The sequence below is a fragment of the Xenopus laevis genome, chromosome 2S (assembly GCF_017654675.1).
Source record: "Xenopus laevis strain J_2021 chromosome 2S, Xenopus_laevis_v10.1, whole genome shotgun sequence".
Taxonomy (NCBI): domain Eukaryota; kingdom Metazoa; phylum Chordata; class Amphibia; order Anura; family Pipidae; genus Xenopus; species Xenopus laevis.
The window spans coordinates 142840034-142858902 of record NC_054374.1 but is presented as its reverse complement, the minus strand read 5'-3'; the positions used below and the strand labels follow the sequence as shown (position 1 = coordinate 142858902).

General features: G+C 39.9%; 1 protein-coding gene across 1 annotated transcript in view; it reads left to right on the top strand.

Moving 5' to 3' along the window:
• The window catches only part of frem2.S (FRAS1 related extracellular matrix protein 2 S homeolog), a 109615-nt gene that overhangs the window by 9265 nt on the left and 81481 nt on the right, over positions 1 to 18869 (top strand). The window contains exon 2 of the mRNA XM_018250217.2: positions 361 to 450. Coding sequence (XP_018105706.1) covers positions 361 to 450 — 90 coding nt within the window. The remainder of the gene's footprint in view (positions 1 to 360; positions 451 to 18869) is intronic.

Below are 18869 nucleotides of genomic sequence, written 5' to 3'. Positions count from 1 at the left end.
TTTCAGTATGCTGAAGCTCATATTTTATTTTTTTATTTTTTCTCGATAGTTCCCCTTTAAGCTTAGCTTCTCAACAGCTGCCCAGAGCACACTGAGCATGTGTAGTGCCACTAACACTTCTAATTCTAAGCCAACTTTGAAGGCTTAGATCATTACTGTTCTTTGGTGACTGAACCTCTTGGCTGGAACAGTAAGTTTAGTATATAAAATATAGGATTTCTAGCCATAATAATTTTTAGACTTTAGTTCACTTTTACATCAGGAAATTAATTAATTGCGTAATGTCATTATTTTTTTTCATTGTCAATACATAACTTTTACGTTTAATGTAAACAATAACGCTCTTGTTACTTTCCCCAGGGGACATTGATGACATGCAAATCTGCTACATTTTACGAGACAGAGAGAACGCCACTAGCGATATTTTCTACTTTACTGTTGAAGACAATGGTGAGTACATTGTGCATTATTGGTCCTAAGATACAAGTCAGAACATCGGTGGTAAATGTGCGCGCTAAAGGAAAATCGTGCAACAGCTGCCCGTGGATTGCAATTTCCAAAGCAAAGTCTGTAGATCCTTGGGCTAAAATAAATCCCTCTTCACTTGGTGTTATATAAATGCAGATGATCAAATGTATTACTCTTCTTTGGAAACAGCTGAGTCTGCAGGCTGTTTAGAGTTTCACGTGCCACGGAACAGAAAACAAATGTGCAGTTTGGTATAAATGACTGCGTGTAGTTCAGGGCAACAGCTGGATGTGCATCTGTGATATTTTTAATCAGATAATATTTCTTCTGTTGATAGACAAATGTAGCTTTGGTGTTCAAGTGATGGTGCTTTCGCCTTCTCCCAGCCTTCAAATCAAATAGATAAAATGGAACAGACTTGTTGTATGTGTCATTTCCCAGATGTTACATTTGTATTGGGTAATGTAATAAAAGACACTGGGGGTCATTACTAAACACTGGGCACATTTGCACCTGGGCAGTAACCCATGGCAACCAATCAGATGATAGCTTTCAGTGTTCAACCTGCAAATAGTTGAAAAAGCTAATTTGCCCAGTGTTTATAAATGAGCTCCATTAAGTTTGCCCGGCTACAGTAACCTATAGCAACCAATAAGAAGGTAACATTTACTGGTCACCTGTTTCAAAGCAAACAAACTGCCTTTTATTACATATGGAATTTATGTTATTAAAAAAAAGAAGAGGTAGAATCATTGTGGGTGATATGGTATTAGGCCTCCTTCCTGTTGGTGAAAGGGTTGAATATAGAGCAAGATGTTTTCAGATTGTTCACCATAAACAAAGATTTTTTTCAATTGCTTTCCATCTTTTCTTTTCTATCATTTTCCCAAAATTGAAGTTTAAAGTTTAATGTTCCTGTCCCTTGTGTTTGTCTGGCAGCTTAGTGATCCAGGAGCAGATTCTGAACTTTTACAATTTATTGAACTCTTACAATTTACTGAAGTCTTACAATTTACTGAACTCTAACAATTTACTGAACTCTTACAATTTACTAAACTATTACAATTTACTGCATTCAGTTGTTACATTAGTTGATACATTTCGCAGTAGCACCTGTGGAATATTAGCAACTATTGTATCAATTCTGACAGGTGCCTTTAACTCAGGGATTCTGCTTAGCAGGGACAAATATAACAAATGTATCAATTGAATGTATCAATTAAGAACAGTTAAGGGCAGAGACACACTCAAAGTTTCAGGGAGATTTAGTCGCCCGCCTCTTCTTCGGATGACTAATCTCCCTGAACTGCCTTCCTGCTGGCTACAATTGAAATTGCCGACGGGATGGCATTCGGAGCACTTCGTTTTTAGAAGTCATCTGCAGTTGCCTCATGAGGAAACATCGGCCGACTTCGGAAAACGAAACGCTCCGAGTGCCATCCTGCTAGAGATTTAGATTCTAGCCGTCTAGAAACTTTGCCCTTCAATATTAGAAAAACAAATAGAAAATAGAAATTAATTGGAAAAAGTCGTTATTTCTGGTGAACAATCTGAAACCAACTAAACTGAAAAAAGTGTTGGAAGGTAAACAACCCCTTTAAAAGCAGCTGTAGTTGTAATTCTTGCAATAGTTGCTAAAATTCCACAGATGCTGCTGAGAAATATAGCGACTAATGTATCAAATTGTAACAGTTCAGATTCTGCGCCTGGATTACTGAGCTGTCACAAAAGTTTTATTCTGGAAAAAAGGTAAAAAAAATAAATAAAAAAAAACCACGAAGAAGCAACTGAAAAAAGTCTTTATTTATGGTGAACAATCTGAAAACAACTGAACTGAAAGAAAGCTTTGGAAGGTAAACAACCCCTTTAAGGATCGCTTAAGTGTAACGCCGGGTCTCAGAAATCAAAATTTGGATATTTTGTGTAGTGGAGCTGCCCAAAACTTCTACACCATCTCTGCTAAGATTGCATTATGATCCTGTTTTCACTGTGTTTAATATTATTTTAGACCCAGAGCTAAGATATTATTTGACAGGTATAATGCTCATAGCTGTATGGAATTGCAGCTGTTCAGTACATAGCTGTTGTGAAGATTGTGATTGCTTCTGCATCTGAATGTTGCATGCATGGGACAATGTAGGCGCTGCTTGTGCTCCCAAAACAAAATGTGTTTTATGAATGGCTGCAGCTATACAAATAACCAATACGTACAGATGTGTAGGTGAAAGCAAGGCAAATAAGTGAGTACAAGCAAGTAGAATGCTTCTGTTCTTTGACCTTATTGTCCTGCCTGAGCTTTGAGCTGTACTTTGGGAGGCACATTTATCAAAGTTCGAATTTCGAATTCATGTGAGTTTTTAAAAACTCCCATAAACGCCCATGAATTCGAAATTCGACCAATCGAAAATTATTTGAAAAAATTTGTTAAACTCAGGTGAATAATATTGACCCGAAAACTCAAATTGAATTTGAATTGAATTCGATTCGAGATTTAAAAACTCAATTTGAGTTTTTTCCCCAAAAAAACTCAAATGTCAGGAAGGCTGCAAACAACTCAAAATTGATCCCAGGACATCTCCCATTGACTTAAACAGCAATTCAGCAGGTTTTAGGGGGCAAATAGTTGAATTAGAGTTCTTAAAGGGCCAGAGTATGATAGACCTCGAAATTCAATTTTTTTTAAAAAACTTGAATCGAATTTGAAAAACTCCCTAGTCTAATTTGAGAGTTTTGGCTATAAAAATTTTGAAAATTTGAATTTCAAATTTTCTATTTGACCCTTGATAAATGTGCCCCATAATGTATACCAAACTAGCCGAACAGGGGTCAGAAACTGACCCTAAGTGACCCCCTGAGTGATTCTAAGCCTCCAGATTATTGGATCTATGAATGTTTGATGTGCCACTTTCCCCAATCTGACCCTTTTACATGTGGTTCTCACCCACAATGACCATATCCTAGAATAAATGTTTGTTGATGTCTTGGTGATATTGTGCTGAAATTAATATTTTATTGATACAAAACAGACCGTTATAGTATGTCCACACCTATGCTATCTAACTTCAGTTCCAGTTTATATATTTTACATTAAGTTGAAATACGTCTTATCCATACGGTGCCTATAAGATAGGGTGATAGATAGTATTTGTCTTTGTTCTGGATACATTGGGAACAATACTGGCAGTCTTTTCGGTTTCTGTTATTTCATTTCAGAATAAAATGCTTATCTCTCCATGGTTTTCTGCCTCCCCTTTCCCAAGAGCGGACATCAAAGCCCAGTGCAGTGTGGCTCAGGTAGATACTGGCAGAATGTCAGCAGCACAGACATTGGTTTCTATGTTCCTGGGAGGAATCCAAATCCTGAATGAATAAACACACTACAGAGCGTATTCAAGGACTCTTGTCTGAGGACAAAAACTGCTCTAATGTACTTAGAATTTCCTTATCCCTCGGTGCTCTTGACTTTAGGGACTGGTTGTTACATTAATGCAGGTTCACGCACCATGATCTACCTGTTGGTTACCCTTGGGCTGTGCCAGGTTGCCCACTACAGAGCATTCGGTCAGTTGATGAAATACAGACAAGTATTCTCATCTAAATGAATTTTTTAAATAGTTTCTAATTGCACAATTCCTTTTTCTTTACTTGTTTGGTTTCCACTGATGCCAAAAGATTTTGCTCGATGTTGTGCTGTTCCACGTATAATGGGCAACTGATTGCTCAGCAATGAATGCTGGTAATTTGGATGCTCAATTGCGCGGATCTCACAATACCTTTCATTTTTAAATTGGAGAAACTGTATACAGCACCAGAGAAAGAGGAGAAGGGGCTCAGGACAATGCAGGAATTTTATCCCTACCATCCCACCCTGTAAATCAATAGCCAAACTGTTATCCTTCGGCAGTTCAGCAATAACAAGTGTAGTTCTACACTCCTACTTGCTAAGGTGTAATATGTAATTACAGGTGGAAAGTTTGCTCAAGGAGTGCTAACTCATAGTAACCAATACGATCCTTGCTTTAAATGGACAGTATACCCTCTTATGCAACATGAGTGCAATGAACAGGGCTTGTGCTGAACATACGTTTTCTATGGTTTTATTATGTCTTGAGCAAAACAGGACAAACAGGTCTTTGCGAGATGGATAATTAGATTACTAGGGCACCGATAATGCCCCTGTGTAATGGATTCCTCACAAAACCATCAGAACAAAGGGTGAGTGGTTTTATACTGGTAATTAAACTCTCCAGGACTTAACATAGAGTAGCTTCAGTTTCCCTATTTGCCCTGTTTAGCTCAATAAATAGCAAGCTATAGATTTTGTTAATGAATAAAACGAGAGCCAAATATATTATCTGCACAAGCCCTATTCATTACACTCATGTTGAACAAGTGGTTATGCTGCTCCTTTGAAGCAAAAGATCTCTAAATGTTACCTGCTGAATGGCTGTTATGGGTTTGTAGACATGGAGCTGTCTTTGCACCTATTGGGATTTACTGGGACAGTTAAAGTGCATGATCTGTGCACACCAAAGGGTGCTTTGGCCATGAGGCTAGGTCCTTGTCTTAGATCCTTGTCTTAGATCCTTGTCTTAGATGGCACCTTTCCAGGGGTGACAAAAAGCAGCCATTGGTAAGTTTAAGAGCTGGACTGAAGAGTGCAATTAAATTCCTCTCCAAATTCTGGAGAAGCACTCTGAGGTGTGAAGGGAGTTAGCACTGGGTCTGCGGATTCAGAGGGCAGCAGTGCCAGAAGCACCCTTGGGGTATTTAAGCATTTTATTTTTCAAACATGTATGATATATTTGTGAGCTTATCCTATATCCCTGTTGTTTTACTTGTTGTTTGTTGTGTGTTCGCACCGAGTAGAACACAGCTACATTGGACGTTGTAGTCAAATAACAACAAGAAATCAACGATTAGCACATCTCTTAAGCATATTCTAAAAATAGCAGTTATTACATACTATTATAATGTGTATGTTGTACTATTACAAATACCACTTGCAGGCCAAGGGCATAGGGTTGTTGCCCCCTGCATCTAAAGGGTATAGTTTATACACAGCTTTACAGTGATGTTTGATATCCTAATAAGTAACCAGAGTAGAAGCCTAGGAAGTACTTAGCAATAGAGCTTTGTTCAGTGAAGGGTTTCTTTATTAAGAGGAATCTCTAGCACATCTCTTCTGCTCAACTGAGGATTATTCAACCGTCAATCACAAGTGTTCATTTTAATAGGTGTTTGTGTTTTATTCACTAGGGAACGGCCAATCTAGGCAAGCAAAGGTCAAAGCTGTGAATCTACCTTCTCTGTGTTGTAATAAGTTTGAGAAAATTGTGTTCCAAGTTGTACAGGTAACTGTCACAATATATGAAACATACACTGGCTGATTCCCCATTGATCATTTACTTTTTTGGCATGGACACATTGTGGAAGGCCAAATTGCACTCATCCACACATTAAGCCTAAGGTCAAACAAATGGGATTTTGGCTCCGGCCTCTTCCATGTCGGTCAACAGCCTTACAAAAATGCAGATGGTAGCAGTATCGGACTGGCCCACTGGGATACCAGGAAAACTTGCGGTGGGCCCAAGTGTCAGTGGGCCCACATGCTTCTAAACATTTAGCCTATTTCATGGTCATTTCCTATTGGGGAAACATTCTTAATAATAGAAGAATATAGTAAATAGGTATAAAAGTCTGGGAGAATAAAGAGGTTGAGTGAGGAGAGGTGGAATAATAATTTGAAAAGTGGGCCCACGGTCTAAAGCTTTCTGGTGGGCCCCTGGCATCCCAGTCTGACACTGGATGGTAGACAGTGGAAGGAAGTGTTCAGGCAGGGCAGATACACTACTATCCAATAGGAATGCAGGATGGAGGCATCTACATCAGAGAATTTGTCATTGCCCAAACTGAGGCATACAATATTGAGACAGATTGGGTTTATGTATATAAAAATATTTTACAGGCACAGATGTTCAGTACCATGCAGACCTGGTGGACTTTAAAAGGATTGTCATTGTTGGGATAAATTTGGCCATCAAGAATAGCTGAGAGCCTAACTAAGAGGCTGTGTGTATTGGGTTGCAGTGTATCCTGGGACTTTATGTTGAGTCATTTGTAAATTAAACTTACTTGTGTATATGAGTCACTACTTTTCTCGTACCCCCCATTAATGGACTCTTTACTGCAGTGCCATTGAACACGGTTTGCAAATACTCACACTTAGTTTTGCAAACTCTCCTATTATTTACAGCATATATTAAATACTTCAGAATCTTTCAGCTTTGGAATTAGCATTAAAACAAATATGTGGCACGTGTAATGTTACCGCCGCATACCGGGTCTATATTTTATATCTCCATAATGCCATTCCTGGAATCTCCGCATATTCATCTCAAAATAGAATGAAATAGAATCTGCTGCTGCGCACTCTACTATGGGCAAACCAGCAGCAATGTTATTAGAGCTTCTCATATTTGACCACTGAGAAGCTGATATCCTGCAAACTGGAAACTGTAGCGTCATACTTACAGGCTGTCCATGTTCCAGCTTCTCGCGCCATTATTTTAGCACTATGCAGCATGTCAGGATTGGCTAAATCCATGTCCCTGCAGTGCACTGCATAGCCCTCACTGTAGAGATCAATAAAGTCAACTGCACCACACTCTACCGGAACTGAATTTTAATGACCCACTCACTTTTCTTAGTTACTTACCTATGAAATATAGGTATAGATAACACAGTTATCATACGTAAGAGTGGGCCAGAGAAGGGGTGCGGTTGTGATATTGCAGGGATGGTATTATGATGTTGCAGGAGCAGAGCTAGTCATAATGGATGAAACAGGTTGAAACGGGAGGAGAGAGAGAGGGGATTGGGATGGTTCAGATGCTGGCCAGTGGCCGAATAACTTAGAGATTACAAGCTTTGCATGGTAAAAATTATGATGGATGGCAAAGCTACTAATAGGAAAGAAGGTCAAAAATTTAGGAATGCCGTTATTTTTTTCCAGAAGTGGTGGCAACTGGATCCACTCATAATGTTACTGCTAGAAAAATTAGAATAAGTAAAGGTCAAAGTAAAACAGTAGTCATAACCAGATATGTTTTATACATAGGATTGTTCCATTAGTTGGCTCAACAATGGTGTATACACAAATCACAATTTAAAAACACCTAATATATATTGTACCAGCAAATTTTCCTTATTTTTTTTAACGCAGATTGGGGGCTGAATTTACACACACGCAGTCATTATGGTATGAGCAATCCTGGGAGATGTATAACATGACTGAAGGGCACAACACAATAAAATGGCAGGTGTCTCTTACACCTGGTAGAACAGGAAGGGTCAAAAGAGACGAAAAAAGGCTCCAAGGGAGATGTTTGTAAAGATTACTGTGATTTATTAAAGATCTGTCCCAGAAAGTCCTTTTTTACAACCTCTGTAACAGAATATTCAGCACAGTTTAACACATTTGTTACCTCTAAGAACCCTCCCAATATTCCAGATACATTTACCTTAGTGCATGATCGATCGCAATAATACTTTCTAATAGTTGATTGGTTGCTGGTCTGGGGCAAATTGGTCCATTTTTAATAAATGAGGTTGAGTACCTATATTTCGGTCCTGTGTGTCTCTATGGTCCCATGATTAGTGTTATTGACCAAGTGCCAATGTCACTGTCACCCCTCTGACTTAGGATGATGGCTTTAAAGTGATAGCATTTGCCTCCTGCTGCTTAATTTCTCCATTAAAAACTAAAAAAGTAAGTGAGGTTGGCTGACACAGAGTACATAATCCATCAAACCTTTTAAATATGTAAATGAAGGAAGCAGATCTGTTATGTGACAGAATATAACCCAGAGCTGTTCAGCCTTCTCTGAAATAATTAAATCCACGCTTATGTCAAATGTCAAAAATTTCACATGAAAAATCAATACTTCTGTGATGTGATATGTTTGAACACATCTCCAAAATATGTGCCCCTTATCACTGTTTTCCCATCTTGCTGATGGAGATGCACTGAAACCTCTCTCCTGTTGAAATGTTGGTATATATGGCTTTGAGTCTGTAGAAATAAGGTTTCTACACCATCGCAGTGATTTATCTGTATGTGAATGGAATTATTTGGGGTCACAGTGAATGTAAGGGTTTCTCCACTTGCTCAGCTGGCTCCATTCCTAAATATGGAGGATCTAACATAGTAACGTGGTTTCTTAGGGTTGATAAAGCCATGTGTCCTGCCCTTTCAACCTCTACAGGGCGTGTATTCCACATCTCTACTGCTGTTACAGGAAGAACTCATTTCTCAGCTGAAGGGGAAGCTGACTTTTTTTTAATTGCATGGGATTCCCTTGCGCCTTTTAGGATGATGTGGTGGTCTATAAACTCCCAGAGCTCTGTGCATAGTATCCTAGAGAGTTGCTTTGTGCTTGTGCCTTTTATAGATCCATATAAAATGTCTTATTTGTCCTTTGGCGCCTATTCGCTCCTGAAAACAAAGCCATCTTGGGCAGTCTTTTTGCAACCGGCTGCTGTGTATTGTGCTCAGCTTAACAGAGTATCCTGGAAATTGTGTTTAATGGCGCTTCTTTTCCTTGGTGGTCTGTAAATGAACTTGCCACTCCTTGAGGCAGTAAGTATTATTGTATGGTATTTCTTACCCAGTAAACTAAGTACATTGAAATGTCTGAGATGCTTACTTGAAGAGTTATTGCTCTTTCAACTGCCATTTTTACCCACAATATCAGAATTCTAGCATAACTAAACCCATTTGGGCGCAAGTTGTGATTGCTATGAAGGAGGTGACCTTGCAGTGGGATAAGGTCACTAAGCATCTACAGCAGCGGTAACCATCTTTTTTTACCCCTGAACCACATTCCAATGTAAAATAATTGGAGAGCAACACAAGCATGCAAAAAGTTTTTGGGGTGTGAAATATGGGCATTGTTGCCTGTTGGTAGCCCTGATGTGAACTGGCAGCCTACAGGAGGCTCTGTTTGGCATTGCACATGGTTTTTATGCAACAAAAGCTTGCCTTCAACCCAGGAATTCAAAAATAATCACCTGAATGAGGCCACGGGAATCAACATCCTAGAGGTTGGTGAGCAACATGTTGCTTGTGAGCTACTGGCTGGGGATCACTGACCTACAGACATAGCTTGCAATGGGAACTCTCTACTTGGTGCTACCCTGTTCATGGCTTACTTGCACATGAGCACAATGCACCTTACCCCTGATGTGCCATGTAAGGCTTAACCAACAAATCAACACAAGTCGCCTATAGCAGAGCATAAATATGTGTACGTTTGTATGGAAGGTCTTAATGGAAACAGTTTTGTTCTCATTTTTATGTTTAGTGCTGTGTCCCTAACATAAATGAGCCTGAAAAGGAAAAACACTAGCTCCCTTTCAATGAGAACCAAAGTTGCCAATTATATTTCCACCACATACTGCATCTGTTAAGCAGTATATTCCATTTTGCACTAGGGCAAGTTTTAGGGTTGGGTAGAGAGGGAGTGTACCCTGGGCTGCCAACACCAGAGGCACTCACACATGAGTCTATTGGAGAGGTGATGGTGTTGTAGCTTAGCAGGTCTTCATTTACATTCTTCATTGACTGGGCCAGTCTCAAGGGCTTTATGTACCCAATGATGCACTTTCAGGGAATACTGTTTATAATAAATATAGCCTGAAGTGTTTCTTGTTTGCCTCTTTCACTGTAGTTTACAATCGCGAAATGCTTCAGGTGGATGAAAATCCCTTCTTGGCATTGCTTTGTTATTACATTACAGTTGATTTTTGTCCATAGAGCTTGGTTCTACTCAGTGCAGTTTAATCTTTCACTTTCTGGAGGAATTAAAAATATGTAGCATCATTAGGAAAAAGTCCTTTTGTACTTGCTCACTCACATGCACACGCAATCTGTTATCATTTGTTTATTTGAGCTCCTCCTATAAACAAGAGCCTGGCGCTTTAGATTCATTTGTAGGCACATGCTGTTGGCATGCAAAAACTCTCATGTTAGAAACTGCAATTTTTATGCTCTGTTGACTTTGCTACTGTGAAACAAAATTAATGTAAAACGAGCTGTTTGAATGGTGGGGGCCCAAACACTGTAGAACCTCTGTACAAGAGGTAGAGCTGAAGCTCCCAGAATGTGTAGGAAATGAACTACAGTGAGTATATGTAGCAGCAACTGAGAGGAACAAATATTTGCCCTCCTGGCATTTTTATCTTTTGGCTAAACCCATATTATTGCACATTAAAAATTATAAGGGAAAGTAAACTGTCTCCTCTTTACCAGAGCAGAGGTCAGAGGTTTGTGGACTTCGTTAGTAAGGCCCCATTTCTGTGGTTCAGTATTTTCATAGGCTCCTTTAAGCCCATAATAATGTTAAGGGGCACATTTACTATTGGTCGAATATCGAGGGTTAATTAACCCTCGATATTCGACTGTCGAAGTAAAATCCTTCGACTTCGAATATCGAAGTCGAAGGATTTACCGCATTTCCTTCGTTCGAACGCTCGAAGGAAAAATCGTTCGATCGAGCAATTAAATCCTTCGAATCTAACGATTCGAAGGATTTTAATCCATCGATCGAACAATTTTCCTTCGATCAAAAAAGCTTGGAAAGCCTATGGGGACCTTCCCCATAGGCTAACATTGGTGCTCGGTAGGTTTTAGGTGGCGAAGTAGGTGGTCGAAGTTTTTTTTTAAAGAGACAGTACTTCGACTATCGAATGGTCAAATAGTCGAATGATTTTTAGTTCGAAACGTTTGATTCAAAGTCGAAGTTGTAGTCGAAGGTCGAAGTAGCCAATTCGATGGTCGAAGTAGCCAAAGAAATACTTCGAAATTCGAAGTATTTTTTATTCTAATCCTTCACTCAAGCTAAGTAAATGTGCTCCTAAATGTAAATAGAAACATTGTTCAAAAAGTACCTGAAAAGTATAACAATTCAATAACCATTCACCATAACAATATTCATACTGGCCAAGTCATTCACTGCCTGAAAAGGGAAGTATATTTTCTCTGTAATAGCACAAAGCTGATATATTGTGGCTCAGTTAAGCACAGGATAAGCCCAGCACAGGCTGGCAGTAAGTGCCTCAGATCACCAGGCTCTGAAATTAATCTTAAAATAGAACATTGACTGATCTCCTGATCTATTGTTTAGCAAATATTCTTGTTGAGGTAAGCTATGCCTTCATGCTCTCTGGGGGGGGGGGGGGGGTTGGACTTCCATCACTTTGGAAGTGAACTTCAAATGACCAGAGGTTTGAATTTCAGTGTTTAAAATATACTCTTCTGTGTCAGTTCTGTTACTGTGCACAGCTTGGCTATGGGCAGGGGGGGTTTGGGCAGGTCCCATTGATCTTGCAGTCAGTGCTCGTTTCCTGGGGCACAAGAAAATCTAGCAGCCTTGCTAAAATTCATGAGCCAGGAACCTACCCTCACAGAAATGAAAATATTTACAATTTCATTTATAAGCCCCTTGTGAACCCTAAAATTTCCCAACACAATTGTTTACTTGCTAGTAATTGTTTACTATAGGGGTTATATCTAGAAAAACCCATTCGCTGCTTTGGAGAATTAGATTCATGGCATTATTTTACCTGTTCATACCCCCATTTATGTCATTTTACATGGCCCTTGCCTGTTAGGCCACATCTGCTTTAGCTTCTTGTAATAGCATCTCAGAAAGCTTTTATGTACTTGTATGCTGTTAAGACAGCCATATTCAAGCCAAGTTGGCAGCTTATATGCCCATGTATGGAGCCTGTCAACAAGCTTGCCTGATGGATATGTAGCCAATTCAATTGGGCTGGTTTCACTTTCCTATTGGTGCACTGATATGGTCCTGTCCTGATTACTTGCTTTGGTGTCCGTTATAAACTAATCATTGGCCTGAGGGCCAAATGATCATATCAGCCTGATATCATTTAGCTCAAGGTAGGCTGGTCAGGGAAAGATCCACTTGTTTTGTGACTTTGTCCAATAGGTGGATCTTATGGTGTATGGCCAACAAAGAGACAGAAGCTGGTTAGGCAAGTCAAATAATATACATATTCAACTCATGGAGGAATGAATCCATGAACATATAGTGGCCCATTAAACCAAACAGTAGTATTTATTCTTCCTACTGAGCATATGTCCAAGACTATTTAACATGTGACCAAGGGTTGGACAATGAGCAGTTCTTCAGATTTGTTGTAATATAATTCTCAGCATTACAACCACAACAAACGTCTGAGTGATGCTAGGAGTTGTAGATCTAAACCAGATGTCCAAAGGTTGCCCATCTCATGTGTGTGTGTGAATAATGTACATATGCGCTTGTGTACTGCACAAATATATACAGTAATTCTGCTGACGCAGTGCAATTCTAATTATTTTCTCTGTAGAGCACTTAGTCACACTCTGTTAATCCTCTGTGCACTTTGACATACTTCTGCATTACTCGGCTGTTGGTGCTGTATCATGTATACTTGCCTGCACAGTACTGTATATGTGTGTATTTGTGTAGGACATTATGTTTATGAAATGCAGTAGGGGATGGGCAGTCATGGATGCAGTTGCTTCCCTAAAAGTCTTTCAACCTTAGAAAAAGTATCTATTAAAAAAGAATGATAGATTCTAATGTTTAAAACAATATAAAATATGCCTTTTTGTAGATGTTTTGGTTGAAAGTGTGCTTCTGATTTCTCTCCTTCCCTTTGCCAGCAATTCATTTTAATTATACATGTGTACAAAGTTAGCCAATTACCAACCTATATACTTTTTCTGCTTCTGCACAGAAGCATTCACTTTAACTAGCCTTTGCTTGCTGCCAAAACTGTTCATTCCTTTGTGTCACTATGACATAACAAACAAAACAGCAATTCTTGCATGTCATTGTTCAAAGGAATATAATTTTTTTCTGTATATCTAAAGAGATCACACATAACTGAACCTTTAAAAATCCATGTTAATAATAATAAAAATGTTATACGAGGTTGAAATTACAAAGCTAAAGTTTTATTAGGCTCTCTCAAATTTTTTATGAGATCTTGAACATACATTATCCGCTTATAGCTAGTCACTAACGCTGATTAAGTCACACTGGTATCAGAGCACTGATTTTTGTGGCTCAACTTAAAGGAGAAACCAACCCTTTGTAGACCAACCTCCCTCCTCCCCCACAGCCTAACTGCCACCCCCCCTGGGAAAATGCCCCTAATTTTTTACTTACCCCTCTGTGCAGATCTGGCCTCGGGAGTTCACACGCACCATTTACTTTTTTCGGTCTTCTTCAGAATCTGAGCGAAATTTCGGCGTATGCGTGTGTGCCGAAAGTCACGAAAATCGCATACAAAGACCAAAAAAGAAGATGGCGGCCGTGAACTCCAGAGGCCAGATCTGCACGGAGGGGTAAATAAAAAATTAGGGGCATTTGCCTGGGGGGCAGTTAGGCTGTGGGGAAGGAGGGAGGTTGGGCTACGCAGGGTATGGGGGAAGGGTTTTTTTCTAGTATGGGTTTGTTTCTCCTTTAAGGCGGCCATACAGGGGCAGATAAAAGCTGCTAACAGACCAAGCCAATAGCTTATATATATATGGGGTCCTCCAACAGGCTTCCCCAACTGAAAATCGGGCAGATATTGATTGGACAGATTTAAAAATCCCATCGGAGCAAGGACCGCATCAGCTCATTGCTTAAGAGCCTGTATCTCCATTGCTACCCTAGGGCCCAATGTTCGGATCACCTCAAGGTGGGCATACTGATGAAAGATCTGCTTGTTTGGCGAGGATATTTTAACGTACAGTCAGCCCTACTTGACTGCCTTGAATGTTGCCCTGACTCCCTTGACTGTTGCCAATGACTGATTTACATAGCAGGTGCCCCTAGGCCCGTCACTCCTCTTCCCTCCCTTTTATAAATGCAAATTTTCATCATTAAAAACAATTGTATCTCCTGCACATCTCCAGTGTTTCTGAACCAATGTGGGTGTGGTTGGACAGCATGCCGCCCCCTAAAATCATGCTGCCCTAGGCCCATAAATCCGGGCATGACTTTTGCCCTCCCAATGTTGCCAATGTTACTCTGACCTCCCACCTACTAAGCTAATTAGATTCAGTGTTGCATGGGAAGACGAAGCAGTCAAAAAAAGTTCTTAGACTCAATAGTATTCATTGCATGGGATGATATGGAGCAATTTATTTTTTTCCCTGGAGTCTTTTTTCTAGTCCAACCCATATAAGTACAAAGGCATGTGCTGCTGGTTATAATTACTAACATGACGGCTGGCATGACTTGTCCTAAGGGACTCCTTGTCATTGTGTCATTGATTCTCACATATGTAATATAAGAACCATGTGCCTAAAGCTGCACTTCTCTATCTCTCTAAACCCCTTTCTTTTATGTACCGCTGTGCCACTGATTTCTTCTACGTGATAAGCCCACACACCGCCAACTGAACTAAGTCATGTGTTTTATGATCGTTGCCAGCCAAGTCATCTCAATAAAATAGGGACACAGTCTCTGTAAATGCAGCTGGGAGAGAGGGGTATCTTAATGGCTTGTGGATGCTTTAGTTAAAAGCTTAATGTGTTTGCTTTTGTTTCAAATGTTGCCATTCTTCCCTGGAATTCTTTGCATGCCTGAACTGGTGTTCTACCTGCCTATAAGCAGCTCTTCTCTCAAGGCTCATCAGTGCAGGAGTTCTGGGCTCCCTCTGACCCTGGTGTTAACCACGCAACCACATTCCCATTCTGCACAGTGCTGTTATCTTACAAAAAAAAGTCACTTACTCACAGAGAGGAGATCCATCTATCTTAGGAAACATAAAGCATAGGCATGGAAACATTTCATTTGTTTCTCAACAACTAGAAAGCAATCCAAAAACATGCTTTTTTTTTAGAAATCTTAAATATTTTCCTTATTTTGAAATTAATTTGTTTAAGGGAGATTGGGCTAATGAGCAGTTCTGGATTCTGAAAGAATTTCAGCTTCTTTCCTATAAGAAGTATGGGAGCTAACATGTCCGTAACCCTTATCCAAATAGGTATTTTTATGTAGTTCTGATGGAAAATATGAAGGCATAGTGGCCCTTTAACTGTTCATAAAAAGCTACTATATAGAGAATTCTTGCACTGTGTCTAATTGTGTAGGTTGCGTGTGTATGTATGTGTGCATTAATACTTCTTTTTCAAAGCTCTATTTTGTCTGAGTGTGCACTATGCATTCACAGTAGAGGTGAGAAAGGGACTCCCACTGCTGTAAATAGGAACACCTGGAGCCACCTGCCTACAAGAATTCAGCATGTGAGTTCAGTTGGTGACTTTTGGATTTAGTTGGATCCCTGCCAGGTACCCAAAGGACAGGTAATCCAAAGGGGCTCTTTTTTGGAAAGCACACCTGTGTTTCTCCCTCCCTCGCCAAGGAGGCAGCAAGTATTGTTTGTACCATGACACATGATAGCATACTTCAATACTACATACTACAATGTCCCATGTCAGTTTGTCAAACTTCTAAACTTTTTCAGCTTGCCTGGTATCACCTAGACTCCTAGAGGCACATTTAGCAAGGGTCAATTTTCAAATTCATGTGAGTTTATTTAAACTCCCCTAAACTCCCAGAAATTCAACCAATCGAAAATGGTTATTAGAATTAAATTTTTTAAAGTCGGATGAATTTAAACAACATGAAAACTGGAATCTAATTCGTATCGAATTCGATCAAACTTGATTCGATTTTTTTCTCTGAAAAAACGCAAATGTTAGGAAGGCTGCAACATCTCCAAATTGATCCCTGACCTCTCCCATTGACCTAAGGTGGCCATACACAGGCCGATAAAAGCTGCCGACAGACTAAGTCGGCAGCTTATTGGCCCGTGTATGGGGCCCCCCGACGGGCTTCCCCGATCGAAATCTTGCCGAAAGTCGGCCAGATCTCGATCGGATGGGACTAAAAATCCCGTCGGATCGCAGCCGCATCTGTTCGTTGATGCGGTCCCGTGATCCAACCGCACGTTCCCATTCGTTAGGATCCGATCGTTGGGCCCTAGGGCCCACGATCGGATCAGCCCGATATTGCCCACCTCAAGGTGGGCATATCGGAGAGAGATCCACTTGTTTGGCGACATCGCCAAACGAGCGGATCTCTCCGTGTATGGCCACCTTAAAACAGCAATTCTGCAGGTTTTAGGTAACAAATAGTCATTTTCAATTCGACCCTTGATATATCTGCCCCCTAGTGTCGGCATAATACAGCCCGGTATAGATTGCTGTACCAGTAGCAGAAAGTACATAAAAGTTAGTTATTACAAAACATAATGAAAGACTATTGTGAAGATAAAGAATTTTATATATTATAAGGTGAGCAGATGAGGGATGCCTCTAGAAATTCCAGCTAGAGAGTTAAAGCTTACACCATTATTATTATTAATAATAATAATAATAATAATAACAACAGTGCTATACAAAAAGCATTTTCCCCATGTTTTAACAAAGGAAATTGTTTGGGAGAAGACAGTGGCTCCTACAAGGCAATGGCTATGTAAAAAACTCAGGAGTGATAGTTCATTGCCACTTGGAATAATCAAATTGTTTCCATTTGGTTCCATAGTGATTCTCATGGCCATCCATCCACAGTTGCACAGACCCTCTTACACTATTTGTGCCCTTGAAATGCCTATGTCAGAATGAAATATGGAATTTTTTAAAAGGGAGGGCTGTCATTAGATGGAGCAGGATTCAGAGTAAAACATGCTTTGCAGAGGCCCATTGATTTATAAAAGAGGAGGTCTGTCCAGCCATCGGATCTTTGCAATTCCACTACAATTTCCAGCAACTTTCAGCTGTCAGTGGGTGCTAGGAGTTGTTGTTAAATAATAACTAGGGGATCATTTATTGCAGCACAGGGTAAAAAAATTGCAGTTCTCTGGGTCCCCTCATCCCATTAATACAGCCTTGCCTACATTTGGATTGTAATCTTGTGGGGCAGGAAGAGGCACATAGGCATGCAAGTTAGGGAGCGACAGCAGGCACAGGCCTCAGTGGCACATTGTGATTACTTTGTGCCCTATGGCAGGAGGAAAGGACAGAGCTGCCTTGCTCCCAAAGGGACTACACACTTCACCTAACTCCAGAGGTCCACTCGCTTGGTGCAGCCAGAGTTTGGATGCAAGCAAATCCCCTGTATTGATTTCTGGTTCGATTACATTTACGTCATACTTTTCCCTGCTATACCCACTGTGCACCATTAAATGATGCCAACCAGTGGAGTAACTAGATATTTATGGGCCCTGTAGCAAATTATTTTTCAGGCCCCCAAAATGTCTAGAAAATGTTGACTTGTTTTACCAATATTTATTTAAATTATATATGAATTAGGAACTCCTGCCCCCCCTACAGCTGCAGGGTCTGCATTCTCTGTAGGTATGTCCCTGTGGCCACAGGGGGGCCCAGGATGTAAAGGGGCCCCATGAGGCCCTAAAGTGGATTTAATCAACCTTTCATCAGGAGATTAGGGCAGATCCATGACAATCTCAAATTATATATAAATTAGGGTATAATGGGGCCACTATACCTCCTGGGCCCCCCTGCAAGTGCAGGGTCCGCTTCCTCTGTAGTTACGCCCATGATACCAACTTTGAAATTAAGTTAAAGGGATGGTTCACCTTTAAGGTAACTTTTAGTATGTTATAGAATGGCTAACAGTTCAATTGGTTTTACATTATTTATTTTTTGTAGTTTTATAATTATTTGCCTTTTCCTTCTGACTCTTTGCAGTTTTTAAACTGGCGTCGCTGACCCCCTTCTAAAAAAACAAACGCCTCTGTAAGGCAACAAATGTATTGTTATTGCTAATTTTTATTACTCATCTTTCATTTCAGGCCTCTCCTATTCATATTCCAGTCTCTTATTCAAACCAATGCATGGTTGCTAGGGTCATTTGGACACTAGCTACCAGATTGCTTAAAATGCAAATTAAAGAGCTGCTGAATAAAAAGCAAAATAACTCAAAAACCTTGAAAAACTAAAAATGAAAACCAATTGCAAATTGTCGCATCACTCTCTACATCATACTAAAAGTTATTTGAAAGGTGAACAACCCCTTTAATAGGGTGCATCTTTACTCCGCCTACCTCATCCTCAGCCCTGATTTCCATCTTGTTTATAAAGTACTTGCAGAGGCCAATCTACCCTAAACAGGTATGGGACCTGTTATACAGAATGCTGGGGTTTTCTGAATAACTTTCCATAATTAGGATTTTCATACCTTAACACTACTAGAAAATCATGTAAACATTAATTAAACCCAATAGGCTGGTTTTGATTCCAGTAAGGATTTGTTATATCTTAGTTTAGATCAAGTACAAGTTACTGTTTTATTATTACAGAGAAAAAGGAA